Here is a 27,129-nt window from a genome sequence, read left to right on the forward strand (position 1 = left end):
CGTTGAACGTTATCGTAATTTACGTTGTTAGAAAGTTGAAGTGCTGCCATCATTGAATTCTATTCCCATAGAGTTCAATGGCTGCCATGAACGTAAACGTTAACGTTATAATTTACATCTACGCATGCTCATTCGTCAGTTTATAGAGAGTTGAAGTGCTGCCATGAACGTAAACGTTAACGTTATAATTGACATCTACGCATGCTCGTTCGTCCGTTTTTAACGTTAGCGTTAGCGTCAGCTTTACGGCCTACGTAAACTAGCGGTCTCCCACGTATACCTTAAAAATCGACGTATGTTAATCGAACGTTAAACGAGTAGCACCGATGACTTGTGAATGGCCGAATTTTGACTGTTGAATGCAATTCTCAATGACCTCAAACAGTCATTGTTTACATTTCCCATGTATTTTCTCATAATGAATGAAAGTTATAGGAAATCAGCATTGATTTTAAAGTTATCAAAATTATTAAGTTATGAAACTTCGTTATAAGATTGCATTCAGTTAGGAAATGGCTGAAACTCCACTCTTGTCTCTAACACTTAAATATTTCATTCATAATGAAATACTTCCAAGTTGAAAATTCTCTTTATTATGCATATAATCATTAGAACATCAATATTCCAAATATTATTCCAGCTGTCGAGGCTCAATATTAGATATTAGATAAAAAAGAGTTCCAGCAAAACGAAATCAAATTACAAATTGATAGGTTATGTTTAACGTCTGACGTTTCATGATGGCAGCCACAGAACACTAATATACAAGAAGTGAAAAGTCCTAAGTAATCTGTGGCAACACCAAATGTCATTTATATGCCGCCATATTTGGTTGTGGAAGTAGATATTGAATGGCGGGAATTTTGAATTTACAGGCGTACTATACCTATATACATACTTTTCGTTGTTTTCACCTTCATTGTAAATTTACAGCTTCTACCATTAATATTGAAAACAGATTTGGAATTCATGATAGAAGCTGTAAATTTACATTACATAAAAAATATCATCAAGGTAGGAGAAAGTTAGAATTTCAGCAATTTATTTATTTTTCATAAAAATTCTATAAACAGTATTTTCCAGAGGAGCACATTTATATATCAGTCAGCCAAATGCAAATACATATTGAGGATGAAATATTTCAAACAATATGGTATTTGGGAAGAAATAGTATTGTTGATCGTAAAACCTGTTTCGCATATAAAATCTCAGTATAAGCAGAGGAAATGGAAATCAAGTAACATCCGCATATATGTATGATACAAAACAACCACGATAAAAACCTCAGCAAAAATCTGTCCCTATAAAAGATTAGTTATATTGAATTTATTCACATAATGAGCTATTTAAATTATCGGGCCGGCTCTTTCATTGTGATAAATTTTCTTGTTCCCTTGTACATCTCGAAATTGAAAACATATCTGAAACAAAAAAAAAGAGAATGAAGATAGAGAAAGCTTAGTAAAGCTACATTCACAATCAATTCACGGGCCGCAGTGCACTTCGGCACGGAAGCTTAGTATATGGCGTTCTCCGTTTCCATTCGCAATGAAATTCAAGACAAAATTTCTTGCAAGTTGCAAACTATCACTTCGGCAAGCAATTTCGTGCCGGCTATAGATGATGCTGATGCTTATGTTTTGATCAGTTACATTTTTGATTCATTTGAGTATTTGGTACCAAGATTATTGCGAATGGTAAATTTCGTGCCGAAGTGCACTTCGGCCCGCGAATTGATTGTGAATGCAGCTTAAGTAACATAATAACAAAGTGATTGATGTAGAATTGGAATGATAAATTCAGAGATCAAAAATAGCTCAACCTACCTAATCAAGAGTATCAGAATAGATGAAAATAATATTCAACATTCGGTCGTTCTCAAGTTACATCTCCTTGAATCTGCACTAGAATCTCCTAAATAATCCGCCTCGTTATGTAGTAGGGAAGTAATTTTTCAGTTAAATAATGAAATGTGAATATTAAAAACATGATTTTTGAAACGTCAACAGGTTGTCAATCAAAAGAATTAGGTTAATTTGGTTTTGACTGTCACTTCAACCGGAAATTCATGTCGGCCATATTTGGTTGTAGATTGGAAGAGGGAGTTTCACCCCCCTGATGGCAGCACTTCAACTCAAATTTCATTACAACACGTTAACGTAATATTTGACGTTTTTTGAAGCGTATAACGCCGACGTACGCTAATAACGTTATGCGGTAATGGAATAACGTCTTGCGCTATCTGGCTCAGATTTTAGTCGTATGGAAGATACGAATTTACGTTATTGGCGTAAGCAACAGATGATCGGTAAATGTCAAAGTTTGTTGTCGATATAGGTTTCTAATGCTTTTTTGGTTGATTTTATATTGTTTTTTTGGATTATGTGCGTTTATACATGGACGTATAATACCAATGTTTCGAAACAGGGGCCTCTTAATTTACATTGTGACGAATTTTTTTTGAGAGAATAGTAGCAGAAGAGACGAAATGAGTTCCTCAAGAAAAATCTAATAACCAAAGGTAAAAGTGTATATCTTCAATTAATGGGTCACATGAAAGGAAGAGTCGAATGAAGATAGAAATTTCCATTCTAGTGTTTAATTCTGAGTACCTATTTCAATCCCATATTGATGATGATGAGCTATGTAACTTATTTTCAATAGGAAATAAAAGGGTTCAATCCGAGTTTTTTTTATTAAGACTCATAAAAGTAGAAACATCTAGATTGGACATTGGCTTATGGCTTGATGGTAGTAAAGCAGTACACATACACAAATAATTCTACGTTATCTCTACATATCCTCCAGGTGATATTCCATTTTTTTCTTGGTAACTATAGTGGCCACTTATAGGTCCATGTCCATAAATTTTAAAATTATGAAAGCATCACTGTGAACAGGAACAGTTTAATCCAATTCCACAAACAAAAATTCCTGTAGATATGCATCCATATAAACGCACATAATCCACAAAAACAGCACAAAATCAACCCAAAAAGTATTAGAAACCTATATCGACAACAAACTTTGACATTTACCGATCATTTGTTGTCTACGCTAATAACGTAAATTCCATACGACTAAAATCTGAGCCAGATAGCGCAAGACGTTATTCCATTACCGCATAACGTTATTAGCGTACGTCGCCGTTATACGCTTCTTCCATATCTCTCTATTATCTATGACGTACGAAACACCTTTGCTTGTCCTCCATAATAGAGCAAAGAGAAAATTCAATAGAAATTAGTTACATTATATTTATCGATTTCAAGCGAATAACCAGTAATAACCGCGGTTATTGCTGGTTTTGCCCTTGGTTATGTCCCTTCACAACTTCTAACCTCACTACAATAACCAGAAGTTTAACCCAGCTCTCGAGTATGGTTATCTCCGGTTATCTGCGGTCCAAAATGATGACGTTGAAGGGCCAGTTCATGACGTCACGACATTATAACCAATAATAACCAAAAGCGCTTGAATGCAGTTGGTTATTGTTGGTTATCGTTGGTAATTACCAATGATGACCAGGTTATTCGCTTGAAATCGATTATAATGTATTTAGAGTTGAAGTGCTGCCATGACCGTAAACGTTAACGTTATAATTGACATCTACGCATGCTCATTCGTCCGTTTTTAACGTTAACGTTAGCGTCAGCTTTACGGCCTACGTAAACTAGCGGTCTCCCACTATACCTTAAACATCGACGTACGTTAACCGAACGTTAAACGAGTAGCACCGATGACTTGCGAATGGCCGAATTTGACTGTTGAATGCAATTCTCAATAACTTCAAACAGTCATTGTTTATATTTCCCATGTATTTTCTCATAATGAATGAAAGTTATAGGAAATCAGCATTGATTTTAAAGTTATCAAAAGGATTTAGTTATGAAACTTCGTTATCAGATTACATTCAGTAAGGAAATGACTGAAACTCAATTGCGATTCTCTTTTCTCTAACACTTAAACATTTCATTGATAATAAAATACTTTCAAGTTGAAAATTCTCTTTATTATGCATATGATCATTAGAACACCAATATTCCAAATATTATTCCAGCAGTCGAGGCTCAATATTAGATAAAAGAGAGTTCCAGCAAAACGAAATCAAATTCCAAATTGATAGGTTATGTTTAACGTCTGACGTTTCATGATGGCAGCACTTCAACTCAAATTTCATTACAACACGTTAACGTTATATTTGACGTTATTTGTCACGTTAACGTTTACGTTCAGGCTAACGTTCTGTGCGCACTTCAACTCTCTACTTATTCCATCCCCAAATTACTTTTACAACCACTGCATAGCCATTGGCATTGAACTAAAGAAGACTTTCTTTAGTTCAATGGCCATTGGTCAGGAGCACTAGTCAGCCGAACAAATTCGGTATATCACCAATGCATTTCATAATATTGTAGCATATTATTAAAGGTTAGTCATTATTTCTTTTCTTTCTCTACATATTGCACTCTAATTCAACCGTGCAGACCTTTTGTGAAATACCAGAATATTTTAAAGCGAATACACCACAGTGTAACCCAGATAAAAAGCCTGCTTTAAAGTATTGGTAGGTTGATGAGCTCTTGAAGGTTTTCATTCCCTGATTTGTTTAAGAACTAGTTATTTAAACAAGAGCAACCACAATATCTCCATATTCCACAAGTGGAAACTTATCGGGACTGTAACTTATATCTCTTTCTTGAATTATGTAAGCATAAAAACCCCCAATCTTGTTTATCCTCTAGACATCATTAGAGAGTTGAAGTGCAGCCATGGCTGTGGTCCGTATATACACTTTGGTTTCTTCTGGTTAGTAAGTGGGCGGTCCGTATATATCGAATTCCTGTCAATTTGGTCAGTCACCAGAGTAACCGCTCTGGTAACTTTCGGTTACCAAATGTGTATATACGGACCATACGCCATGAACGTAAACGTTAACCAACTCCCTAATAGGGAGTTGAAGTGTGCACAATACGTTAGCCTGAACGTAAACGATAACGTGACAAATAACGTCAAATATAACGTTAACGTGTTGTAATGAAATTTGAGTTGAAGTTCTGCCATCATGAAACGTCAGACGTTAAACATAACCTATCAATTTGGATTTTGGTATTTCTATGATTTTATTTTGCTGGAACTCTCTTTTATCTAATATCTATAATATTGAGCCTCGACAGCTGGAATAACATTTGGAATATAGATGTTCTAATGATTTATATGCCTAATAAAGAGAATTTTCAGCTTGGAAGCATTTTATTATCAATGAAATGTTCAAGTGTTAGAGACATGAGAATTGCAGTGTAGATTCAGCCATTTCCTTGTGTACTGAATATCTGATAAAAAAGTAATTTAACTTAATCCGTTTGATAACTTTCAAATCACTGCTGATTTCCTATAATTTTCGTTCATTATGAGAAAATACCAGAGATATATCTCTGGAGAATACACAGGAAATGTAAACAATGACAGTTTGAGGTTATCGAGAATTGCATTCAACAATCAAAATTCGGCCATTCGCAAGTCATCGGTGCTACTCGTTTAACGTTCGGTTAACGTACGTCGATGTTTAAGGTATACGTGGGAGACCGCTAGTTTACGTAGGCCGTAAAGCTGACGCTAACGTTAACGTTAAAAACGGACGAATGAGCATGCGTAGATGTCAATTATAACGTTTACGTTCATGGCTGCACTTCAACTCTCTATTGGCGAATCCAACTACCGATGAGGGCGCTGCGACTTGTCAAAAAACATGGCGGAAAATGAGTAATCATCGTGAAAACTCTATTGTGATAACAATGTTATCGTAGATATTATTCTATTATAGAGATATTTGTGAAAGTAGTGAATAATTATGGGATTATTGATTGTGCTCGGGTTCCTCCAAAACTTTCCTGAACATGTTGGTGTCGTTTGATGAAGATTTTACAAGAACTTATATCCAGAAAATTTCATTCTATCATCACACTCACATGAATTATGTAATTTGTGGAAATAAATTAATGTAAATATTTGAGATAATTTATTTGGATGAAAACATATTATGCAGTTCAAAATGCCAACACAGAAATTATTTTCCAGCATTTACAACCAACTCAACAAGACCGCCTGAAATTTAATTCTACAGTTGTAATTTCATTAACGAAATTTGAAATTCTTGTCGAACGGTTTAATTATTTATTGATCAAGTGCTTGCAAAATTCCAAGTCAAATCACCACTTTTCATTTGAAATGTTCCCAACATATCATCTCTTGAAGATTGCAAGTCCAGTAATGCATGTACAACTGTACAAAATAGTTTCTCAACTGAATGACACTGATATAAATACTCACTAAATTTTTTTAATACCTATTTTTCTAGTCAGGCATCCAAAAAATTTTGTGAATATAGTTCACTGGTAACCGAATATGTAATGAAAATATCTAACCCAAAGAAGTTAAACTCAAGTTATTACTCACTTTCTAGGTTAGTGATTTGGCCGCTAGGCGGCGTTTAGATTTTTGGATTCGCCAATTGAAGTGCAGCCATGAACGTAAACGTTAACGTTATAATTGACATCTACGCATTCTCATTCGTCCGTTTTTAACGTTAACGTTAGCGTCAGCTTTACGGCCTACGTAAACTAGTGGTCTCCCACGTATTGGCGAATCCAAAAATCTAAACGCCGCCTAGCGGCCAAATCACTAACCTAGAAAGTGAGTAATAACTTGAGTTTAACTTCTTTGGGTTAGATATTTTCATTACATATTCGGTTACCAGTGAACTATATTCACAAAATTTTCTGGATGTCTGACTAGAAAAATAGGTATTAAAAAAATTTAGTGAGTATTTATTTCAGTGTCATTCAGTTGCGAAACTATTTACCAATTTTCGCTATAATTTTAGGTTAGTAGATATCTTTGTTCTAGATGAATTTTCTAGTGTTGGACGATTAAGAAAGGCAATGCGAATTTTCATTTCCATGATTTTGATAGTGCCGATAAACCTGAGCAGAAGAAAGTAGATGAGATTAAATTTCTGACATAACTGAAGTTGTACATGCATTACTTGCAATCTTCAAGAGATGATATGTTGGGAACATTTCAAATGAAAAGTGGTGATTTGAATTTTGCAAGCAGTTGAATGTGATCAATAATTAAACCGTTCGACAAGAATTTCAAATTTCGTTAATGAAATTACAACTGTAGAATTAATTTTCAGGCGGTCTTGTTGGGTTGGTTGTAAATGCTGGAAAATAATTTCTGTGTTGGCATTTTGAACTGCATAATATGTTTTCATCCAAATAAATTATCTCAAATATTTACATTAATTTATTTCCACAAATTACATAATTCATTTGAGTGTGATGATAGAATGAAATTTTCTGGATATAAGTTCTTGTAAAATCTTCATCAAACGACACCAACATGTTCAGAAAAGTTTTGGAGGAACCCGAGCACAATCAATAATCCCATAATTATTCACTACCTTCACAAATATCTCTTTAATCGAATAAAATCTAAAATCTACGATAACATTGCTTTCACAATAGAGTTTTAACCTGTGGTTTTCACGATGATATTCGCCAATGCGTTAGCCTGAATGTAAACGTTAACGTGACAAATAACGTCAAATATTACGTTAACGTGTTGTAATGAAATTTGAGTTGAAGTGCCTTCATCATGATACGTCAGACGTTAAACATAACCTATCAATTTGGAATTTGATTTCGTTTTGCTGGAACTCTCTTTTATCTAATATTGAGCCTCGACTGCTGGAATAATATTTGGAATATTGGTGTTCTAATGATCATATGCATAATAAAGAGAATTTTCAACTTGAAAGTATTTTATTATCAATGAAATGTTTAAGGGTGCGTTCCACTAGGCGCTCACGCCGTTCACAACGATCACGACCACGACCGCCCGAATTACCATTCCACTAGTGCCCGGCTTCAAAAGCGTATAGGCTAGTGGAACGGTACGTGAGCGACGGTGAACTCGTTTTTGAAAATTCAAATAGCGAAATGAATGCAGAAATCAGTTTTGTATAATTTGATTCTCTTGAGAAAGATGAAGAACCAAACTCTCGCCAAGTTCTTCTTTGATTTAAGCGGTTTAGCTTTCACAACATTGGTACAGTGGGAATCAGAATTTATTTACAAATCTTGTGTTCTTGTTCGTGAGAAAGCAATAGTGTTCAAAGATCTTTGGTAGTGTTGAAGATGGACTCCGATATTTTACAAAATTTACGAGTTGTAGCGGAATTCGATGATAAAATAAATAAATAATAACTTTATTTCAAAGTTCAAATGAAATCGACGTCACGAAATCAACGATAATTCATCCATTTTAAATTTAGCGCCACGCGTTCACAAACGACCACTTCGACCCATTGAACTAAAGTCACAGATTACAGAGTAGACTAAAGTTCAATGCTTCGACCAACGGGCAGAGATGGGTCGTCATGATCGAAAACGATGACGCCATCGATTCGAAGCGGGCGATCGTGATCTTCTAGTGGAACGGCCTTAGGTCGTCGTGAGCGTTGTGAGCGCCTAGTGGAACGCGCCCTAAGTGTTAGAGAAAAGAGAATCGCAGTTGAGTTTCAGTCATTTCCTTACTGAATGTAATCTGATAACGAAGTTTCATAACTAAATCCTTTTGATAACTTTAAAATCAATGCTGATTTCCTATAACTTTCGTTCATTATGAGAAAATTCACAGGAAATGTAAACAATGACAGTTTGAGGTTATCGAAAATTGCATTCAACAATCAAAATTCGGCCATTCGCAAGTCATCCGTGCTCATTGAACTCTATGGGAACCCATAGAGTTCAATGTCCGTGCTACTCGTTTAACGTTCGGTTAACGTATGTCGATGTTTACTAGAAGTTCGAGACCGTAATGTTAGACGTTGCCGTTGTTACCATCGGAGGGTCACGAAGCACGGCGTTACCTCTTCTCGGAGGTAACGCATATAGAGCAGAGATATAGAAGGGGGGAGATTGAGCTTCAAGCTGCGCGAACTGGCTAAAATTGAAGGCCGCCATTTGTCAGGAAATATATACAGCACCGCCTAAAAGTGATAGCATGGGGCAAGAGTTATATACAGGGGCCCGTAAAATTCAGAATTTGAATGTTATGATTTCGTTGATAACAGTACTTGAAATTATGAGATTTCGGTCAATTCGTTTCTTATTTCTGTATCTCTGATATAGAGAGAGAGTGCACGGATTTGATAGGCAACTTCAACAGTTTTCGTCGTTTTCGATTCAATTCCGATTTGCTTTCAATTCACTTTAAAATTAAGAACTGTAGGGAGGAAAACAATACAGCATTTAGTTTATTTGCGATCCGTTTCATAATGTTTTATCGCAAATAATCCAGAACTCATCACGAGGAGGTAGCTGTAGTATTGAGTTCCACAAGATTACAATCAGAATATAAGTATTATTCGATTTTCTGGGGCATTAAAACTGAATCAAGCATGCGATTGAAATAAAATCATTTCTTAAAATAGAATAAAATGAAAATGATTTGCCGGATGAGGAAGTGTTAATGAATAAGAGTCTCTAATCAACCGATAGGAATCTGGAAATTGGAAATGAATTAGAGATGCCCACAAAAACAATTCTGTTGAATAAATTGGTTTCGGTGAAACGACTAATTTTAGTTTTTTTATTTATTTATTTATTTATTTAAAGAAATAAACGGGATATACCCTTTAATACAATAGTAAGAATAACACAAATAACTGTGTGCAACACAATGGAATGGACAAGATTTACAAATTTCAGTACAAGCACATTGATAGCGAAAAGCACTTCATAACAGTAGACAACGTGTTTTACAATTTTAATTTAAATTTAAACTTAATTTAAATTCAAACTGAGGCGGAGCTCGAAAGACGGAAAAAAGAAAACAAAAAAGTCTCAAGAATTCAAAAACAAAGATCACGCCACAATCGCCCGACATATCTCCTCCCTTAACCCCGATAAAGACCGATTAAAAAAGTCAATTCCTGAGACAGATGCAACGTTTACGTTGTTGACTTAAGAATTATATTTTTCTGATTATTTTAGCAGTGTCAATGTCGTCAGAGCAAATTTTTTCTAATTTTTGGATACAACCTTTGAGGGCGCTATAAATTTTCTTGATGTCTTCTTTAACTTCATCGAAAAGACATTGATCTGAAGTATTGCTGGCAGAGATATCTGATTCTACATCGGTCCTATTTAACTGCGCAATTAAGTTTTCAAATTTCGACCACCTATCACAAATATACCTGTCACCTAGTAACCACTTGAAATCAGAAATGGGTACATTAATTTCGTCTCTAAATACTTCGATTCTCAAATCAAAATAATTTTAATACTAACGATATTTTCGGGAATGAACCTTCGAAATTTATTTTATAAAATTGGACGGAATCATTTTCTTTGACATTGAAAATGAAGTTGGATATTGCCTTGTCTTTGAAATGATCACAAAAATGTGAAACAGAACTAATTTTATCTTGTTTGTCCGAGTCTCTATAAACGTTATCATAATGAAAAACTAATTTTTGTCTTCGTTCCTCTGGATCAGTTCTTTTTGGACGACATATAACTAGGTTGATTCGGAAAAATTGAGGGAAATGCATGAATGGAATTCAGGAACTTTTCGCGGTATATTGATGGACTGAACCTTCAGCGGTTGGAAAAGAGTACTCTTTCAAAACATGTGAATCTGCAAAATGTTTGATGCATACTACAGTATCTTCGTTCCTCAGTACCTCAGTATCTTCGTTTACTTTAAAACTGCTTTCCCTATGAATTGCGTTAAGCCTCGCGAGGTCTTAAGGAAATCTGAATACCGAAACCTTCTCATTAGACGATAATTGCTTTTGCAACCAGGTACTGCACAAGTACGGGGCATATTATATCAAATCGGTGTAGAAGATGCAAGGTTTGTGCTGCTGCTAACGGACCTTATGGTAAAGGAAAAGCACCAATGAGACAATATAACGTCGGATCCCCCATGGAACGAGTAGCTATCGACATCGCTGGCCCCTTTCCCGAAACAGAGCATGGAAACAAGTACATTTTGGTAGCGATGGACTATTTCACGAAATGGGTGGAAGCCTACGGTATTCCTAATCAAGAGGCAAGTACGATAGCTGATAAATTGGTCAGAGAATTCTTCTGCAGATTTGGAATACCTCTGGAGCTGCATTGTGATCAAGGCCGAAATTTTGAGTCGAAGTTATTCCAAGAAGTATGCAACAAATTGGGGATTCATAAAACAAGGACTACACCTCTTCATCCACAATCAGACGGCATGGTCGAACGAATGAATCGGACCATGGGAAAACATCTAGCCAAAGTAGTTTCTGATCACCAGCGGGATTGGGATGAATATTTACATCTATTCACCATGGCATATAGATCTTCGGTTCAAGAATCTACCAAGGAAACTCCATCCAGTATAATGTTCGGCCGAGAAATAAGGCTGCCTTGCGACTTGGAGTTTGGATGTAAGCCTGGAGAAGACGTAGCTGGGGAGGACTACGTTAGTAAATTAAGGAACAAGCTGGATTACATTCATGACAAGGTACGCAATCAAATGCAGCAAGCAAGTGACCGAATGAAAATGCGCTACGACATCAAGGCTATTGAAGGTGGATTCACCACTGGAGATCTGGTGTGGCTACATAATCCACAAAGGAGGAAAGGTTTTACACCAAAGCTGCAGAGACAGTGGGAGGGACCATATGAAATAATCAAGAGGATAAATGATGTAGTTTACCGGATAAGGAAGCTCCCCAGAGGAAAACCAAAGGTTGTCCATTTCAACCGATTAGCCCCGTACGCGCAGGACAAAGAAGAGGTACGTCTTGTGGAAGCCCCGATGCAAGGAAGCAGCGATTACCAGAAGTTTATGGATTATTATGGTGAGACACGCGTTGCACGGTTCGGCGTTACACAGGAAGTACATCAAGATCTCTTTACCGTGTCTGAGGAATACTCTCTCGCTCATTGCGTAGCGGAGGACCTTCGTATGAGCAAAGGAATAGCCAGAGTATTCAGAAATAAATTTGGACGTGAGGAACAACTATTGCGACAGCAGCCAAGAATCGGAAAAGTTTTGAAATTGAAGGCTGAAGGTCGGTTCATTTATTACTTAGTCACAAAGCAACATTCCTATCAGAAGCCAACCTATCAAAATCTATGGACGGCACTGCATAGCTTGAAAGAAGACCTTCAACGCTTTGGAGTTAGGAAATTAGCTGTTCCCAAGCTCGGTTGTGGATTGGACCAGCTGAATTGGCGAGTTGTGCGAAGCATGCTGGAGGTGGTATTTCAGGGGACTGGTATACGGATCCTGGTGTGCAGTTTCAACCCAAAGCAGGCCAGGGAGTCTGGAAAAACTGTGGAGTGCTACTTCCATCAGAATGGCTACTGTAGGAATGGTGATGGGTGCAAGTTTCGCCACGGTCCTCGGAGAAATTCACTAAATCTGTTCTGGGACAGAACAGGCTTAAGGAGGGGACAGTGTAACCAGTCCGGCCCTTGCGGTCGGACCTTTCGAGAACCAGAGCGGTCGAGAACTTCCAGAATAACCGCGAATCTACCTGAATGTTTTCGGCGCCTATATAAGCCCAGCGGAGGAGCAGGTAGGCAAGTACAAGTACAGTTACAGTGCAAGCGACTAGTGGAAATAAATAGTAGTGTAATAGTTAGTTTGTGAGTTATATGTGTATTGAGTGTAAATAAATAATTTTAATAAGTTGAACGTTTTAATCAAGCGAAGAAAACGTTACAATATTTTGTCCCAATGGAAGAGCTCCCATTTTGGCATTTATTTTCTCTTCTGATCTCAAGTGCTTCTTGAGTATTATTTTATCTAGACGAGAAAAGAATTGACATACATTTATTGATTTGAAATGAATAATTCAACTATGATATAATAAATCGATTAATACATTCGAAGTTACTTTACCTGTGAAATTTCACTTTATCTGTCTTTTCAACTCATTTCGTACTATTAATTGCACTTTACGAGGACACCATTATTACTTTCATAATAGAAAAAGGATACGACATTCAAAGTTGATCTAAAATTGATGAGAAATTCTGAAATTTTCGATAAATACAAAGTGCAAACGAATGTTTTGCCCAGGCGGTGGCAACATAAATATGATTCAGCTCATGGAACAAGTTCTACAGATGAGAAAAAGCATTCATTTGGAAGTATGAAAATTATGAAATTGTATTTCTAAATCGTCAATTGAACTTAGCAGAAAGCAAAGAAAAATCGTTCAACCTAACTCCTGCCAGTTGAATGCACTGTTATAAATGCCTTTTCCAATAGCTTTTCGGAATCAATATTTCTATTCAGAAACCCAGACAATAATCCCAATATAACTTCTCCAAATAATAATTATGATACTTGCAATACTAGCATTAGCCATTTTTCACCCCTGCAAAATAACTCGAGGTGCTGTTTCAAATTGACGGGCACGCATTGAAGGATGGCCGAATTAGAGAAATAATGAAAAATTCGAGAAAAAATTTAAGTTGAATAGGTAGAATAAGAGAAGAAAAATCTTCCTGTTCATAATTTCATTACTTTTTCTGAGTACCCTCAGGAAAAGAAATACAAGAAATCATATCATCCTTTATTTTCCTATAAAACTCAAAATTTTTCTCGAATTTTTCATTATTTCTCTGATTCGGCGCTCTTTCAATGCGTCCTCGTCGATTTGAATCTCCCGCCTGCTGCTAGTAAGGTCCGGACGGGAGGAAGCGGAAGCCGCACGGGCAAAAAGAACGTAGTTTCACAATACGCTGTTGCAGCGCTAGTGTCGCAGACAAAAACACGGTCAAGAAGATTAGCACGGGAGTTACCATTCTCTTGATGTTTATGTTCTGTGGTTTTGCCCATTTTATCCCCATTTTGCCCCTCTATCTTATTACGGCCGCACCCCCTCTCTCTCTACGCCGTGTCCATGTGTTTAACACAGAACACGAATATACAATATACAAATTTAATATGTCTATGCATCCAACACAGCGTATTTCATTGATATCATTCGTTTCCAAACAATGTTCAGACATCTTGGTCACAAAACAAAACCATCCTTTTGTTTTGTCGTTCAGGATGTTTGTTTTCTAGTCTCAACAAGGGGTCAATATTGTAATTCAATACAAGGAATACTCAGATCAATAAAAAACAAGATCAGATCAATAAAAAACATTGTTTTTTATTGATCTGAGAAGGAATAGAATTCGAATTTCGCGCCCACAATTATAAAACAGAAAATTGTTATTGAACAGTTTTTCTGTATTGATAATACGTTTTCAGCGCCATCTCATTGTCAAATGTGTTTTCACTGGCCAAAATGTAGTCGGTTTTTAGTACTAGAGATATGAGGGCGTTTTCTATCTTTCTACTGTATAATCTTTGATATAACACATAATTTGCAATATAATTGTCAGAGGCAGGTTGTCTCTGATTATTGTACTTTTAATTAATCTACGTACTATTGACACAGAGCTTGCTCTGAGTAAGTTTGTGAATGCAACCATCATTAAACTCTATGGGAATAGAGCTACTCTGTAATCTGTGGAATATGTCCTCCATACTCATAGACATAGTCTCTATATCTATGTCCATACTCCATAATTTTTGTGAGGTTAGAAGCAAAGAGTAAATCTCTGTTACTCTTTGTTAGAAGGTTGGAGTGGCCTCAGAGTGGCCTGTTTGATGTTCTGTGGCCTGTGCTTTGATGAGAAAATTAAACGGAGACAAGAAACTCTATCAGATCTTTTGAATTTGAAATTCGAATAATTTAAAGCTTCGTGTTTGATAAAATGGCACAAAAGATAGATTGGTCCAAATATGCTCTCGAGCAGGATGCCTTAAATTCGAAGGTAACTGAAAATATATTTTCCCCTTCATGTCTGACTATACAAGTGTTTCAGATCGAAAAAATTAAAGTAAAAGATGACACGAAAAATGCTGATTCCGAATCTGATGAAGGTCCGGATGAAGTGAATCTGGCTGAAGCTAGTCTGTTGAAAAAGCTTGTTAGAAAAGGATTAGTTACAAATAAAAATGATATCGAAATACAACGTCAGAACCCAAATTCACCACTGCATTCCGTTAAAACCTTTGAAGCTTTAAATTTGTGAGTATAAATATTGATATTCAGAAGCATAATTCCCTCTGATAATTTATGAGTGAAAAACATTCGAATTGATTAAGAATTACAGTGATCAAACATTCAAACGTCATAATTGAGTGCATTCAATGAACATTTCAAAAAATCATAGCTACTGAATTATAAGTTTCCGCATATTGAGATTACTACCATTCGATTCCTCATAAAAAATTCTATCTACACAAAAATAATCATCAATGGTAGTAATCATCTGAGGTGGGGTTGAGCCTTGTTCAAATTTGTTCTGTTGAAATTACTTAAGATCATTTTCGGTTTTCCAGCAATTCACTATTGTTCTGTATGAAGCATGAAGTTAGTGAAAAAGTTTTAGATTGTTACTTGTTTTACACCATTATGGGTATGGTCTGTATATAGACTGGTAACTCTTGGTAACCAAACATGTATACGGACCATATCCTAATTAGTACCCAATTTGTTCCCATACGTTCTGTTGGAATCAGTTCTATATCGTTAGTCATTTTTGAGCTATTCATGATTTTCTTTGTTTCACATAACTTGCCATCTATGAAAACCAATTTGTCTTAACAAGCTCCCTCTGATACTGATGGGAAGGGCTTCTCGAAAGCAAGCATAATTTTGTCGTAAATCAAGTGCAAGACAGCCAAGGGTTGTTTGATAACTATGCAGGTGGCCATCTGAAGATATTCAAACATGTGTCAAGTTTTCTACAGATTCTCCGGATTCGAATAGAAAAACGAATTTGTTATGATCCTGTGATGAGTCACTTAATTACTAAATGGCTAGACTGATTTCAAGAAATTAAGAATACATTAGAACATTTATTTTGCTTTGGGTTCAACATCAAAACAGAGAATGATGGCGATACGAAAGGGTTGAAAAGTAAGTAATAAAACTTTCGGTTCCGCCTGTAAGAAATGAATATTCAGGAACTTATTCAATGCATAAAATTTTGTGTCAGACAAAAGTCCTGATGAGCGTTTCTTAATTGAGAGGGTAGTTATTATTTTTGACGTCAGTAGACGGTATACACCGATGAGATTGTCGTGTTAGTTCGAACAATTATCTCTACTGTAGATGATATCACAAAATGCAACACAAGGTGCTATCACATTAAATGGTTCGTTATCATATAAAGCGGTGAACACATATGAGCGGCCGCGATCACGATCACGATCGTGAGACATCGCGACTGAACGCCGCTATATCGCTGAACAGAGCGTGATATTATGTGCGGAATAATACATTTGCATGGGACGCTTCTCGATCGTGATCGTGGCCGCGGCCGCTCATATGTGTTCACCGCCTAAATCTATCACACTCATTTCTCTTCTTCTCTCCTTCCCCCCTCCTATCTCGTCCGTCTACCGATGTGGAAGATTCAAATGGAAACATAGGAGTTTCAGTGTTAAATTCGAATATGCTCGGAGTCTAGTGAAACAGTTGAAGAATGATTGAACATTATTTGTGTTCTGTGGAATCGAACTCTCAGAGCGATGCGAAATGCGATATCGAATAAACGGCTGGTCTAGTTCAAATTGAAGGGGATGCGGAGACAGAGCGCAACGATCTAGGATAGAATGATCTGAATGATGAATCACATATACTGCATTCACATTTATTTTAGCAGTCGGTTGGCCATGAAATAATTTTCTCAAGTTTTTGTAACTAGAACGGAGTAAGGTTGGCACTCATGAAATGCCGTTAATGTCATAACGCCGTAGCCAAAACTAATATCAATTTTTATTACGAAAATGCCGAAAGTGATTGAAAAAAGAGACAGGGTTTCAGGAGGTGCTATTTAGAATTCAGGTCCGCTCATTCAAATAGTTATACCCTGATATTCTAAAATCCACAATACTTCAGACGGTAGCGAACATATTCAATGTAAGAGAATTTATATAATGTTTCATCTGAATCTAAACGACTTATATTTCAGCTGAATATTTCCACAATCAGAAAGATTGTGAATGAAGAGGATGACAAAGAATTTTCTTTTTTAGGGATTTATATATGTTTGAGTGAATTAATGCGAAATGTTTACTACAGGATTTTCGATGAATGTTATCGTAGAATAAGTTCCCGAAAATTGATTTTTCTATTTTTCATTTGACTTGTCCTGTACATTGTAAATGTCTGAAGGTACCAATAAATACCTAATTATTATTATTATTATATCAATGTATTAGGATGAACAGCCATAAATACGCACCAGCTGTCCTGTTAATTGTTTATTCATGTGAAATTTTTGTTCAAAGGTGAAGTTCATCAAGATTTGAAAATTCCTTTAAGTTTTTTACTTATATTGATGCAAGATGATTTTGTTGAAGAATTTAATATTCTTGTAATTATCCCAACCACTGCATCATGTGCATTTCATCTTCAGGTTAATATTTTTGGAATCTACAACTGATGTAACGTATTCAAACTTTAGCCAAAGAAGAAACGAACATTAACTCTCCTCAAGCTAGTGCATATTATGATATTATACTGATCTCTTGTATTTTCCATGCAAATAACAGGATTTGGTATGCCTTCAATCAGTTTGTATAAACTTCAATTATGTTCGTCACATATTTTCCGAAGAGATTCGACATTGTGATAAAATACGTAATAACAGAAACTTTTACGTAGAACGGGAAACATAGCGTTGATTTAAAACCCAAAAATGTTTTGACGAGCGTCATAACCCCACATTTTCGTACTATACAGGGTGAAATGTGTCAAATTTCCATGGCCAACCGACTGCTGAAATAAAAGTGAATGGAGTATAGTTGTCGATAGCTGTATTCGGGTTCGGTTTTCGGACAGTCCGAGAATGGTTCTAGAACTGCGCAGAGGTTTCGATACTAGGGCGCAACAGTTTTGCGCAGTTTTAGAACAATTCTCGGACCGTCCAAAAGTCGAACCCGAATACAGCCTATGATGTCTATGATGAATCAGTGACACTCCAAACGCGAGAGGGGTGTTATCATATCTGTTGAAAATGAGTGCGACAATTTTATTTCACTCTTACGAGAGCCATGGCAGGAATTCGTTTGCCTCAATGAATGACACAAATAATTTCCTGTGAAAATTAGTATTCTATATATAATATAATATATATATATATATATATATATATATATATATATATATTAGACTGATTCACAAAAATCGACTTTCTTTTTTTTCGAGAAACACACCCCTTATTATCTTCAGGGTACTGAAAAATGACGTCTGTGAAAATATTAGTCAAAAATCTTATTATTTAGAGGTCGCTCATAGAGGATTTCTATTTTCCCTACTAATAGCAGGGGAAAAAAATTTATTTCTAGTAAAAAAATTCCAGTTCGCAAACCAATGGACGGATTCCATTGAGCGATATATTTTTTTGTAGGGAGTTAGGTGCTCTACAAAAACTGCCACTTACAATTTTTCCATAAAACGGCTTTTCGAAAAGTTATTAGAGCTTGAAATTAAATTTTTGTCGAAGTAGCTCTTTTTACTCGGATATCGGGGAGAAATTATTGGAATTTACTTTGAAAATCAGGAAATCGTTCTCGAAAAATACAATTGATATGATTTTATTTAGATTTAAATCATTTATGACATCCCCAAATTGTCAACCTCAAAAATTGTTAGGGAGTTAGTGTTTCATACTCTTCAGAATCAAATTATTTAGCATCTTTTATTTCTCATTCACTTGGGTCAGAAAGAATGATTGGTTTTGTGCCCTCTTTCAGATTAGTGTTTGATCTTAAACTCGGTACTTGTCTTCAGTTTCATCCATAATACAATTTTGTGTATTCATTATTTTTGCAAACCCAAAATGGCCGCATTCACAAAATTCTCGCTATATGATTTCATTGGAGAAGACATTATGTAGTGAAAGTAACATATAGATGATAGGATCTTTCTGTTGTTAACAATTCAGCGGAGCGAGTTATTGGTTTAATTGAAGAATGCAATAACTCCTAAAAGAAGAATGAAGAATAAACAGTTACAGTTTCTTTTACAATTGATAAACGAACATCGTCATCGTTTTTCGGATTGCAACAAAAAAAATTGAAATTATCTGTTTAGAACATATTATGTATTATAGATGTTGAATATACCAACACCAATATTATTTTTCACAATCGAATGAATGCTTTCTATATGCGACTTATTTCTAATATCATTAAACCTACCAATCCCACAAATATCGAGACATTTGTTGAAAAATTGATAGTTCACTACCTATTTTGTGACAGCGGCTATTTGGGATTTATAAAAATAATGAATACACAAAATTGTATTATGACTGAAACTGAAAACACGTACTGGGTTTAAGAACAAACACTAATCTGAAAGAGGGCACAAAACCAATCATTCTTTCTGACCCAAGTGAATGAGAAATAATAGATGCTGAATAATTTGATTCTGAAGAGTATACATTTCTGACTCTCTAATAATTGTTGAGGTTGACTATTTTAGGATGTCATAAATTATTTGAATCTACATAGAATCATATTAATTGTATCTTTCCAGAACTATATTCTGATTTTCAAAGTAAATTCCAATAATTTCTCCCCAATATCCGAGTAAAAACAGCTACTTCGACAAAAATTTCATTTCAAGCTCTAATAACTTTTCGAAAAGCCGTTTTATGGAAAAACTATATGAGACAGTTTTTGTAGAGCACCTAACTCCCTACATAAAAATATATCGCTCAATGGAATCCGTCCATTGGTTTGCGAACTGGAATTTTTTAACTAGAAATAATTTTTTTTCCCCTGCTATTAGTAGGGAAAATAGAAATCCTCGATGAGCGACCTCTAAATAATAAGATTTTTGACTGATATTTTCACAGACGTCATTTTTCAGTGCCCTGAAGATAATAAGGGGTGTGTTTCTCGAAAAAAAAGAAAGTCGATTTTTTTGAATCCGTCTAATATATATATATATATATATATATATGTCAGAGGACCTCGAAGAACTTTTTCCCAGGGTATATTGTGCGGCCAGGGTGGCAAATCTCATCCTGGAGACAAAAGAGAAAAACCATGAACAACCCCTTAAGAAAAAACCACCGTGGGAGGAAAGACTCGAAAAACGAATAACAACACTCAGAAAAGAAATAGGAATTTACCATTTATATCTCAACAACAAAAAGGTCAGTACCAAGGTCAGGAAAAAACTAAAGATCTATGCGGAAAAAATTAATCTAAAGGAGGGAAACACTAATTATAAATTGAAGATCAGAAAACACGCCGAAAAACTCAAGCAAAAGATCGCTGCTCTAGGAAATCGACTGAGAAGATATCATAAAAGAACTCTGAGATATCAACAAAATAACCTGTTCGTTAAAAATCAAAAAATATTCTTCAGGAAAATTGATGAGCAGAAAAGAGGCGAAACCAATGAACCTCCAAGCGCGGAGAGAATGCGCGATTACTGGTCGTCTATATGGTCGCAAGAGGGAACGCATAACGTAGATGCACCATGGATTGATGATGAGAGGGCGAAATGTAGAGATCTGCCAGATATGCTAACAGTTAGAGTAAGTGAAGGAGATGTCAGACAAACCACTAAAAGAATGAAGAACTGGGCAACACCAGACATCCACGGCATCCACAGCTACTGGTGGAAAGCACTGACGTCAACTCATGGGGTGCTTGCCCGCCTGATTGGAAGAGCGCTGGACAACCCACAACAAATACCACCCTATTTTACTGAGGGTAGGACATACCTACTACCAAAGAAAGAAGACTTGCATCAGCCAGAGAACTATAGGTCAATCACCTGCCTACCATCAATCTATAAGATTATAATCTCCATCATGGCCCACAAGATGAATGCTCATCTAAAAAACTGCAACATAATGGCGTGGGAGCAGAACGGATGCAAAAGTAAAAGCAGGGGGTGTGAAGAACTTTTAAAAATCGACAACGAGATCACCATACAGGCAAAAAAAAAGAAGTAAGAACATCGCAATAGCCTGGATCGACTATCAAAAGGCATATGACTCCGTTCCGCACTCGTGGCTGATGGAAGTGCTAGAAATCTACAAGATAGAGCGACGGGTAATCGCTGTGCTCAAATTCCTGATGACAACCTGGCGAACAACTTTAACTCTCAAGGGAGGCGCAACCTCCTATGAAACACCGGAAATTCAGATAAAAAGAGGAATCTTTCAGGGGGATGGATTGAGCCCTCCATGGTTCTGCTTAGCTCTCAACATCCTGAGTGGCATGCTAAACAGGTCCGCTTATGGTTACGTTGTGAGTGAGCAAGTAAGACTAGCCCATCTCTTTTATATGGATGACCTCAAACTATACGCGAGAGGCAGAGCGCAGCTGGAGGGGGAGCTGGAACTAGTAAGGATGTTCAGTGCAGATGTCGGAATGACCTTGGGATTGGAGAAGTGTTCAGTTGTCATAGTGAAGAGAGGAAAACTATCAGAGGAGGGAAATGTAAGGCTGAAAGACGGAAGAGAAATTAATAGCATGACCCCAGAGGATAGGTATAAGTATCTGGGAATACAGCAAACATTCGAGATAAAACTTTAAGAGAATAAAGAACAAACAAAGAATGAACTGCTTAGGAGGATGAGGCTGGTACTAAGATCACAGTTATCTGCCAAAAATAAAATAATGGCCATTAACATCTGGGCCATTCCGTCATTTACATACACAGCGGGGATACTCACTTGGTCGAAAACGGAAATACAACTGATAGACCAAAAAATAAGAACAACATTGACCCAATTTGGCTTACATCACCCCAACTCTGCCACCGAAAGATTGTACTTACCTCGTAAGGAGGGAGGTCGAGGTCTCACCTCCGTAGAGAATGCCTGCGAAAAAGAGATTATTAATATCAAGAACCACTTCCTTAACACTAACTTACCGATTCATCAGTGGATAACAGCACACGACGCTCAATCCATGATAGCATCACTGGACGAGGATGGATCTGGAACAGAAAACAACTTGGAAAAACTCAGGCAACGCTGGCGCACAAAACAACTTCACGGTAGATTCTATACTAACCTGCATCAGGAGGACGTGGATGGATCTGCTTCCAATACTTACCTTACCCAAGGCTACCTGTTTCCACAGACAGAAGGCACAATATTCTCTATTCAGGATCAAGTAGTCCCCACACGAAATTATATGAAACACATACTGAAACAACAAATAGACAACACGAAATGCCGCCTATGCAACCGAGCTGAGGAAACAGTTCAACACCTCTCGTCGGGATGCTCGACCATAGCGAGCACTAGATATCTGACCCGGCACGATAATATGGGCAAGGTGGTGCACCAACTCATAAGCCTAAAAGAACACCTGATCCGACAATTCACACCTCATCCTCATCACCTGTATACTCCGGCCTCGATACTGGAGAATGAGTGCATAAAGATCTACTGGGATCTCACAATAACAACTGACATTGGAACTGAACACAACAGACCGGATATGGTGTTATGGAATAAAAAAGAGAATGCAGCCACAATATTAGACTTTGCAGTTCCTCTGGACCACAACATAATGAAAGCATACCAGGAGAAGATCGAGAAATATGGGGCGCTATCCAGACAGATAAGGGACATGTGGAAGCTGAAGAAAGTGGATATAATCCCGCTGATTATAACTGCAAACGGACTGGTGCCAAAGAAAACTGTGCAACACCTACAGGAGCTCCAATTGCCCTCTAACGCTATTACCTGGATGCAGAAGGCTCTGCTACTCGGAACCGTCAATATCATCCGACAGACCCTCTTTCCACACTAGGGAGCGGAACTTGTCTTGGTAAAAATACCCGACAGGCCCCGCAAATTGCCACATGATGTGTGTGAAAAAAAAAATATATATATGTATATACAGGGTCTTTCACGAGGAACCTCACCCATATTTATACGAGAAACTCCTGAACGTATTTTCATGAAATTCAGCACTTATAAGTATTTCACGATGCTGATGAAATCTAAAATATTTTCAAGGCATGAGCACCTCCGGTTTTTCCGGAAATGACGTCAACTTCCGTTTTTCGAATTAGAACACCATTTCTTTATTGCAGAAATAGATTCCTTAGAAAATTTCAAGTTATTTTGATGTAACATTTTTCAGTTTTGGTTGGAAAATTCTCTCTGAGCGGGAAAATTCGAAAAAAAAAAATCGAAAATAGAGCTCCGCTGAAACAAGAATAACTTCGAGGTTTTTCGATGGAAAATTTTCATTTTTGGGATTTTTCAAGATGTAAGATTGATGTATCCACTTTAAAAATCGAAATCGCGATTCATGATACAGGGGGTGAAAAAATCGCTTTCAAAGTTAGGGATGACAAAATCGTGAATGAATTTTTTCAAATTAGAACCCCATTTTTTTATGGCAGATATTGAATCTACGTTAAAAAATAATGTGAGTGTATTCATCACACCCTTGCCCTAAAATGGATATTTTCTGAGTTATTCACAAAAAACTGTTTTTCGTCTTGAATTTTCAGCTATATATATTAGACTGATTCAAAAAAATCTACTTTCTTTTTTTTTCGAGAAACACACCCCTCATTATCTTCAGGACACTGAAAAATGACGTCTGTGAAAATATTAGCCAAAAATCTTATTATTTAGAGGTCGCTCATGGAGGGTTTCTATTTTCCCTACTAATAGCAGGGAAAAAAAATTATTTCTAGTTAAAAAATTCCAGTTCGCAAACCAATGGACGGGTTCCATTGAGCGATATATTTTTATGTAGGGAGTTAGGTGCTCTACAAAAACTGCCACCTACAGTTTTTCCATAAAACGGCTTTTCGAAAAGTTATTAGAGCTTGAAATTAATTTTTGTCGAAGTAGCTCTTTTTACTCGGATATCGGGGAGAAATTATTGGAATTTACTTTGAAAATCAGGAAATCGTTCTCTAAAGTTACAATTGATAGGATTCTATTTAGATTTAAATCATTTATCACATCCCCAAATTGTCAACCTCAACAATTGTTAGGGAGTTAGTATTTCATACTCTTCAGAAACAAATTATTTAGCATCTCTTATTTCTCATTCACTTGGGTCAGAAAGAATGATTGGTTTTGTGCCCTCTTTCAGATTAGTGTTTGATCGTAAACTCGGTACTTGTCTTCAGTTTCATCCATAATACAATTTTGTGTATTCATTATTTTTGGAAACCGAAAATGGCCGCATTCACAAAATTCTCGCTATATGATTTCATTGGAGAAGACATTATGTAGTGAAAGTAACATATAGATGATAGGATCTTTCTGTTGTTAACGATTCAGTGGAGCGACTGGAGCGAGTTATTGGTTTAATTGAAGAATGCAATAACTACTAAAAGAAGAATGAAGAATAAACAGTTACAGTTCCTTTTACAATTGATAAACGAACATCGTCATCGTTTTCCGGATTGCGTTAAAAAAAAATTGAAATTATCTGTTTAGAACATATAATGTATTATAAATGTTGAATATACCAACTCCAATATTATTTTTCACAACCGAATAAATGCTTTCTATATGCGACTTATTTCTATTATCATTAAACCTACCAATCCCACAAATATCGAGATATTTGTTGAAAAATTGATAGTTCACTATTTTGTGACAGCGGCTATTTTGGGTTTATAAAAATAATGAATACACATATTATGACTGAAACTGAAGACAAATACTGGGTTTAAGAACAAACACTAATCTGAAAGAGGGCACAAAACCAATCATTCTTTGTGACCCAAGTGAATGAGAAATAATAGATGCTGAATAATTTGATTCTGAAGAGTATAAATTTCTAATTCTCTAGAAATTGTTGAGGTTGACTATTTCAGGATGTCATAAATTATTTGAATCTACAATGAATCATATTAATTGTATCTTTCCAGAACTATATTCTGATTTTCAAAGTAAATTCCAATAATTTCTCCCCAACATCCGAGTAAAAACAGCTAAAAATTTCATTTCAAAGCTCTAATAACTTATCGAAAAGCCGTTTTATGGAAAAATTATATGACACAGTTTTTGTAGAGTACCTAATTCCCTACATAAAAATATATAGCTCAATAGAATCCGTCCATTGGTTTGCGAACTGGAATTTTTTAACCAGAAATGAATTTTTTTCACCTGCTATTAGTAGGGAATATAGAAATCCTCGATGAGCGACCTCCAAATAATAATATTATCGGCTAATATTTTCACAGACGTCATTTTTCAATACCCCGAAGATAATTAGGGGTGTGTTTCTCGAAAAAAAAGAAAGTCGATTTCTTTGAATCAGTCTAATATATATATATTCTTTTGATATAGAGCATTACAATCTTGAACAGCAAACAATAATTATAGCATGTGTATGAGATACAGTTTTAGCAGAGGTTAGCGTAACGGGGTACCATACAAATTGGTGTATGATACAAGAGCTTAGGGATAAACCTCAGTAAAAAAAAAACCTTTCTCCCCGTGAGTGTAGTGGATTGTAATTGTTCACGAAATAAGCTGAAATATTCCATATTGAAGGGCATCTCGCACTGCAAAAATTGATTCTTTCTCCAACAAAAAGGAAACTCCAGAAAGTCTTCTCTATTTTAAATTTTGTTAAAAAAGAGGAACATGCGCTCCATCGTAAACGGAATATCGGTTCATTTTGATCGTTGGAGGTGGGGTTCTAGGGCTATCAGAATGAAACAAAATAATTTTTTCTGAGTACATTCTGATACATTCCTCTATCCGTCAATTTATTTCTCCGGCCATTTTGAACTTGAAAAATGAGGAATATGCGCTTTATCGAATGAAAAGTTCATTTTGATCCTCGGAGCTCTTGTATGAACAAAAAAATTATGTTAGAATAGTTAAGTCATCCCTCTATGTACTTAAGCCATTAATTTCCTCAGCCGGCTATTTTGAACTGAATTATCTTCTGGAGGAGGAATCCTAAAAACATTCTGAAAAGAAAAAAAAAAGTAATATGAAAATAAACAATGAAATCTAGGATTATAAAACACTTAGAACATAGAAGAACAGGAAGGAGCCTTTCCACGCGAATACAAGGACAGGAAGTGAGACCGAAGTGCACCAAATTATGACTCATTGTTTTGTTTTGATATAGGTGTCAAACGTGAAGCTTTTATCAAATTCATATCAAATTGTTATTTTTAGGATATTTTTCGAGTTAAACTGTGTTGGATTTTGTAGAGTTGAGTGAAATTAAGTTGTGAAGTGAATTCTGAACTATTTTACCTAAAGAAATTATTAAAATAAGATATTTTTGTGGTAAGGAACTTTTTCCAGAAAATGGTCAGTTGTGTAGCTTGTGGCTATTCAAAAACACCAAAGAAAAACAATTCCGGTGTAACATTTCACAGGTAGGTTTTATTCATACTGTATTAACGTCTTTTTTTGAATATTAAAATGGTATTCCTGTTTATGTATTTTGACGTTATCGTGAACAAACCATGGGCGTAGTTGACATTAGATAATAAGGATTTCAATTGAACAAACTGGGTTTGGTAGATTCAATTTTCAAGAATATTTTGAAAGCAGGAATGACAAACTGTAATGATTTCTGAAATTAATTAGTCTCAATATTATTGTTTCAGATTTCCTAAGGATGAAAGACGTAGATTTAGATGGGTGAGTTTTGTTAATAAGCCTGGGTTTACTCCTAACAACAGGAGCTTATTGTGCTCCAAGCACTTCAAGGAAGAATGTTTCAACAGATCTTCACTCTTTTAATTAAAAGTATTTCAAATTGTTATTTAAACACGAGGTTGAATTATATTTGTAAAAATACTGTAAATGAAGATAGAATAAGGAATTTGTATAATAGATTGATTCTCTTTAAAAACCAATGAACATTAAAAGTGACGTTCTATATATTCTTTTTAAATAGATAAATATACAAAATTTATTTATTTCTCAGTATTCACAAGTACAAAGAGAAAAACAAATACATTTTTCCTACTCACATCTTTCGAGATTTTAATTCCTATGTTTCACA

At 35.8% G+C, this 27,129-nt stretch overlaps 3 protein-coding genes across 3 annotated transcripts in view; all 3 read left to right on the forward strand.

Annotated features, from left to right (window-relative positions):
* The window catches only part of LOC123312503, a 416,804-nt gene that overhangs the window by 314,879 nt on the left and 74,796 nt on the right, over window positions 1-27,129 (forward strand). The window lies entirely within an intron of this gene.
* Window positions 14,697-27,129, forward strand: part of LOC123312499 (DEAD-box helicase Dbp80) — a 72,864-nt gene continuing 60,431 nt past the window's right edge. Inside the window, exons 1-2 of the mRNA XM_044896955.1 lie at window positions 14,697-14,894; window positions 14,946-15,151. Coding sequence (XP_044752890.1) covers window positions 14,835-14,894; window positions 14,946-15,151 — 266 coding nt within the window. The 5' untranslated portion in view covers window positions 14,697-14,834. The remainder of the gene's footprint in view (window positions 14,895-14,945; window positions 15,152-27,129) is intronic.
* On the forward strand, window positions 26,156-26,938 carry LOC123312516 (THAP domain-containing protein 2-like). The gene is made up of 2 exons (XM_044896983.1): window positions 26,156-26,494; window positions 26,729-26,938. The coding sequence occupies exons 1-2, from the start codon at window positions 26,424-26,426 to the stop codon at window positions 26,862-26,864; spliced, it is 207 nt and encodes a 68-aa protein (XP_044752918.1). The 5' UTR covers window positions 26,156-26,423; the 3' UTR covers window positions 26,865-26,938.

Source organism: Coccinella septempunctata, chromosome 4 (genome assembly GCF_907165205.1).
Source record: "Coccinella septempunctata chromosome 4, icCocSept1.1, whole genome shotgun sequence".
Lineage (NCBI taxonomy): Eukaryota > Metazoa > Arthropoda > Insecta > Coleoptera > Coccinellidae > Coccinella > Coccinella septempunctata.

Coding starts and splice junctions, on each gene's coding strand:
- LOC123312516 (XM_044896983.1), top strand. CDS start 26,424: ATGGTCAGTTGTGTAGCTTGTGGCTATTCAAAAACACCAAAGAAAAAC. Junction 26,495..26,728: donor TCCGGTGTAACATTTCACAG/GTAGGTTTTATT, acceptor TTATTGTTTCAG/ATTTCCTAAGGATGAAAGAC.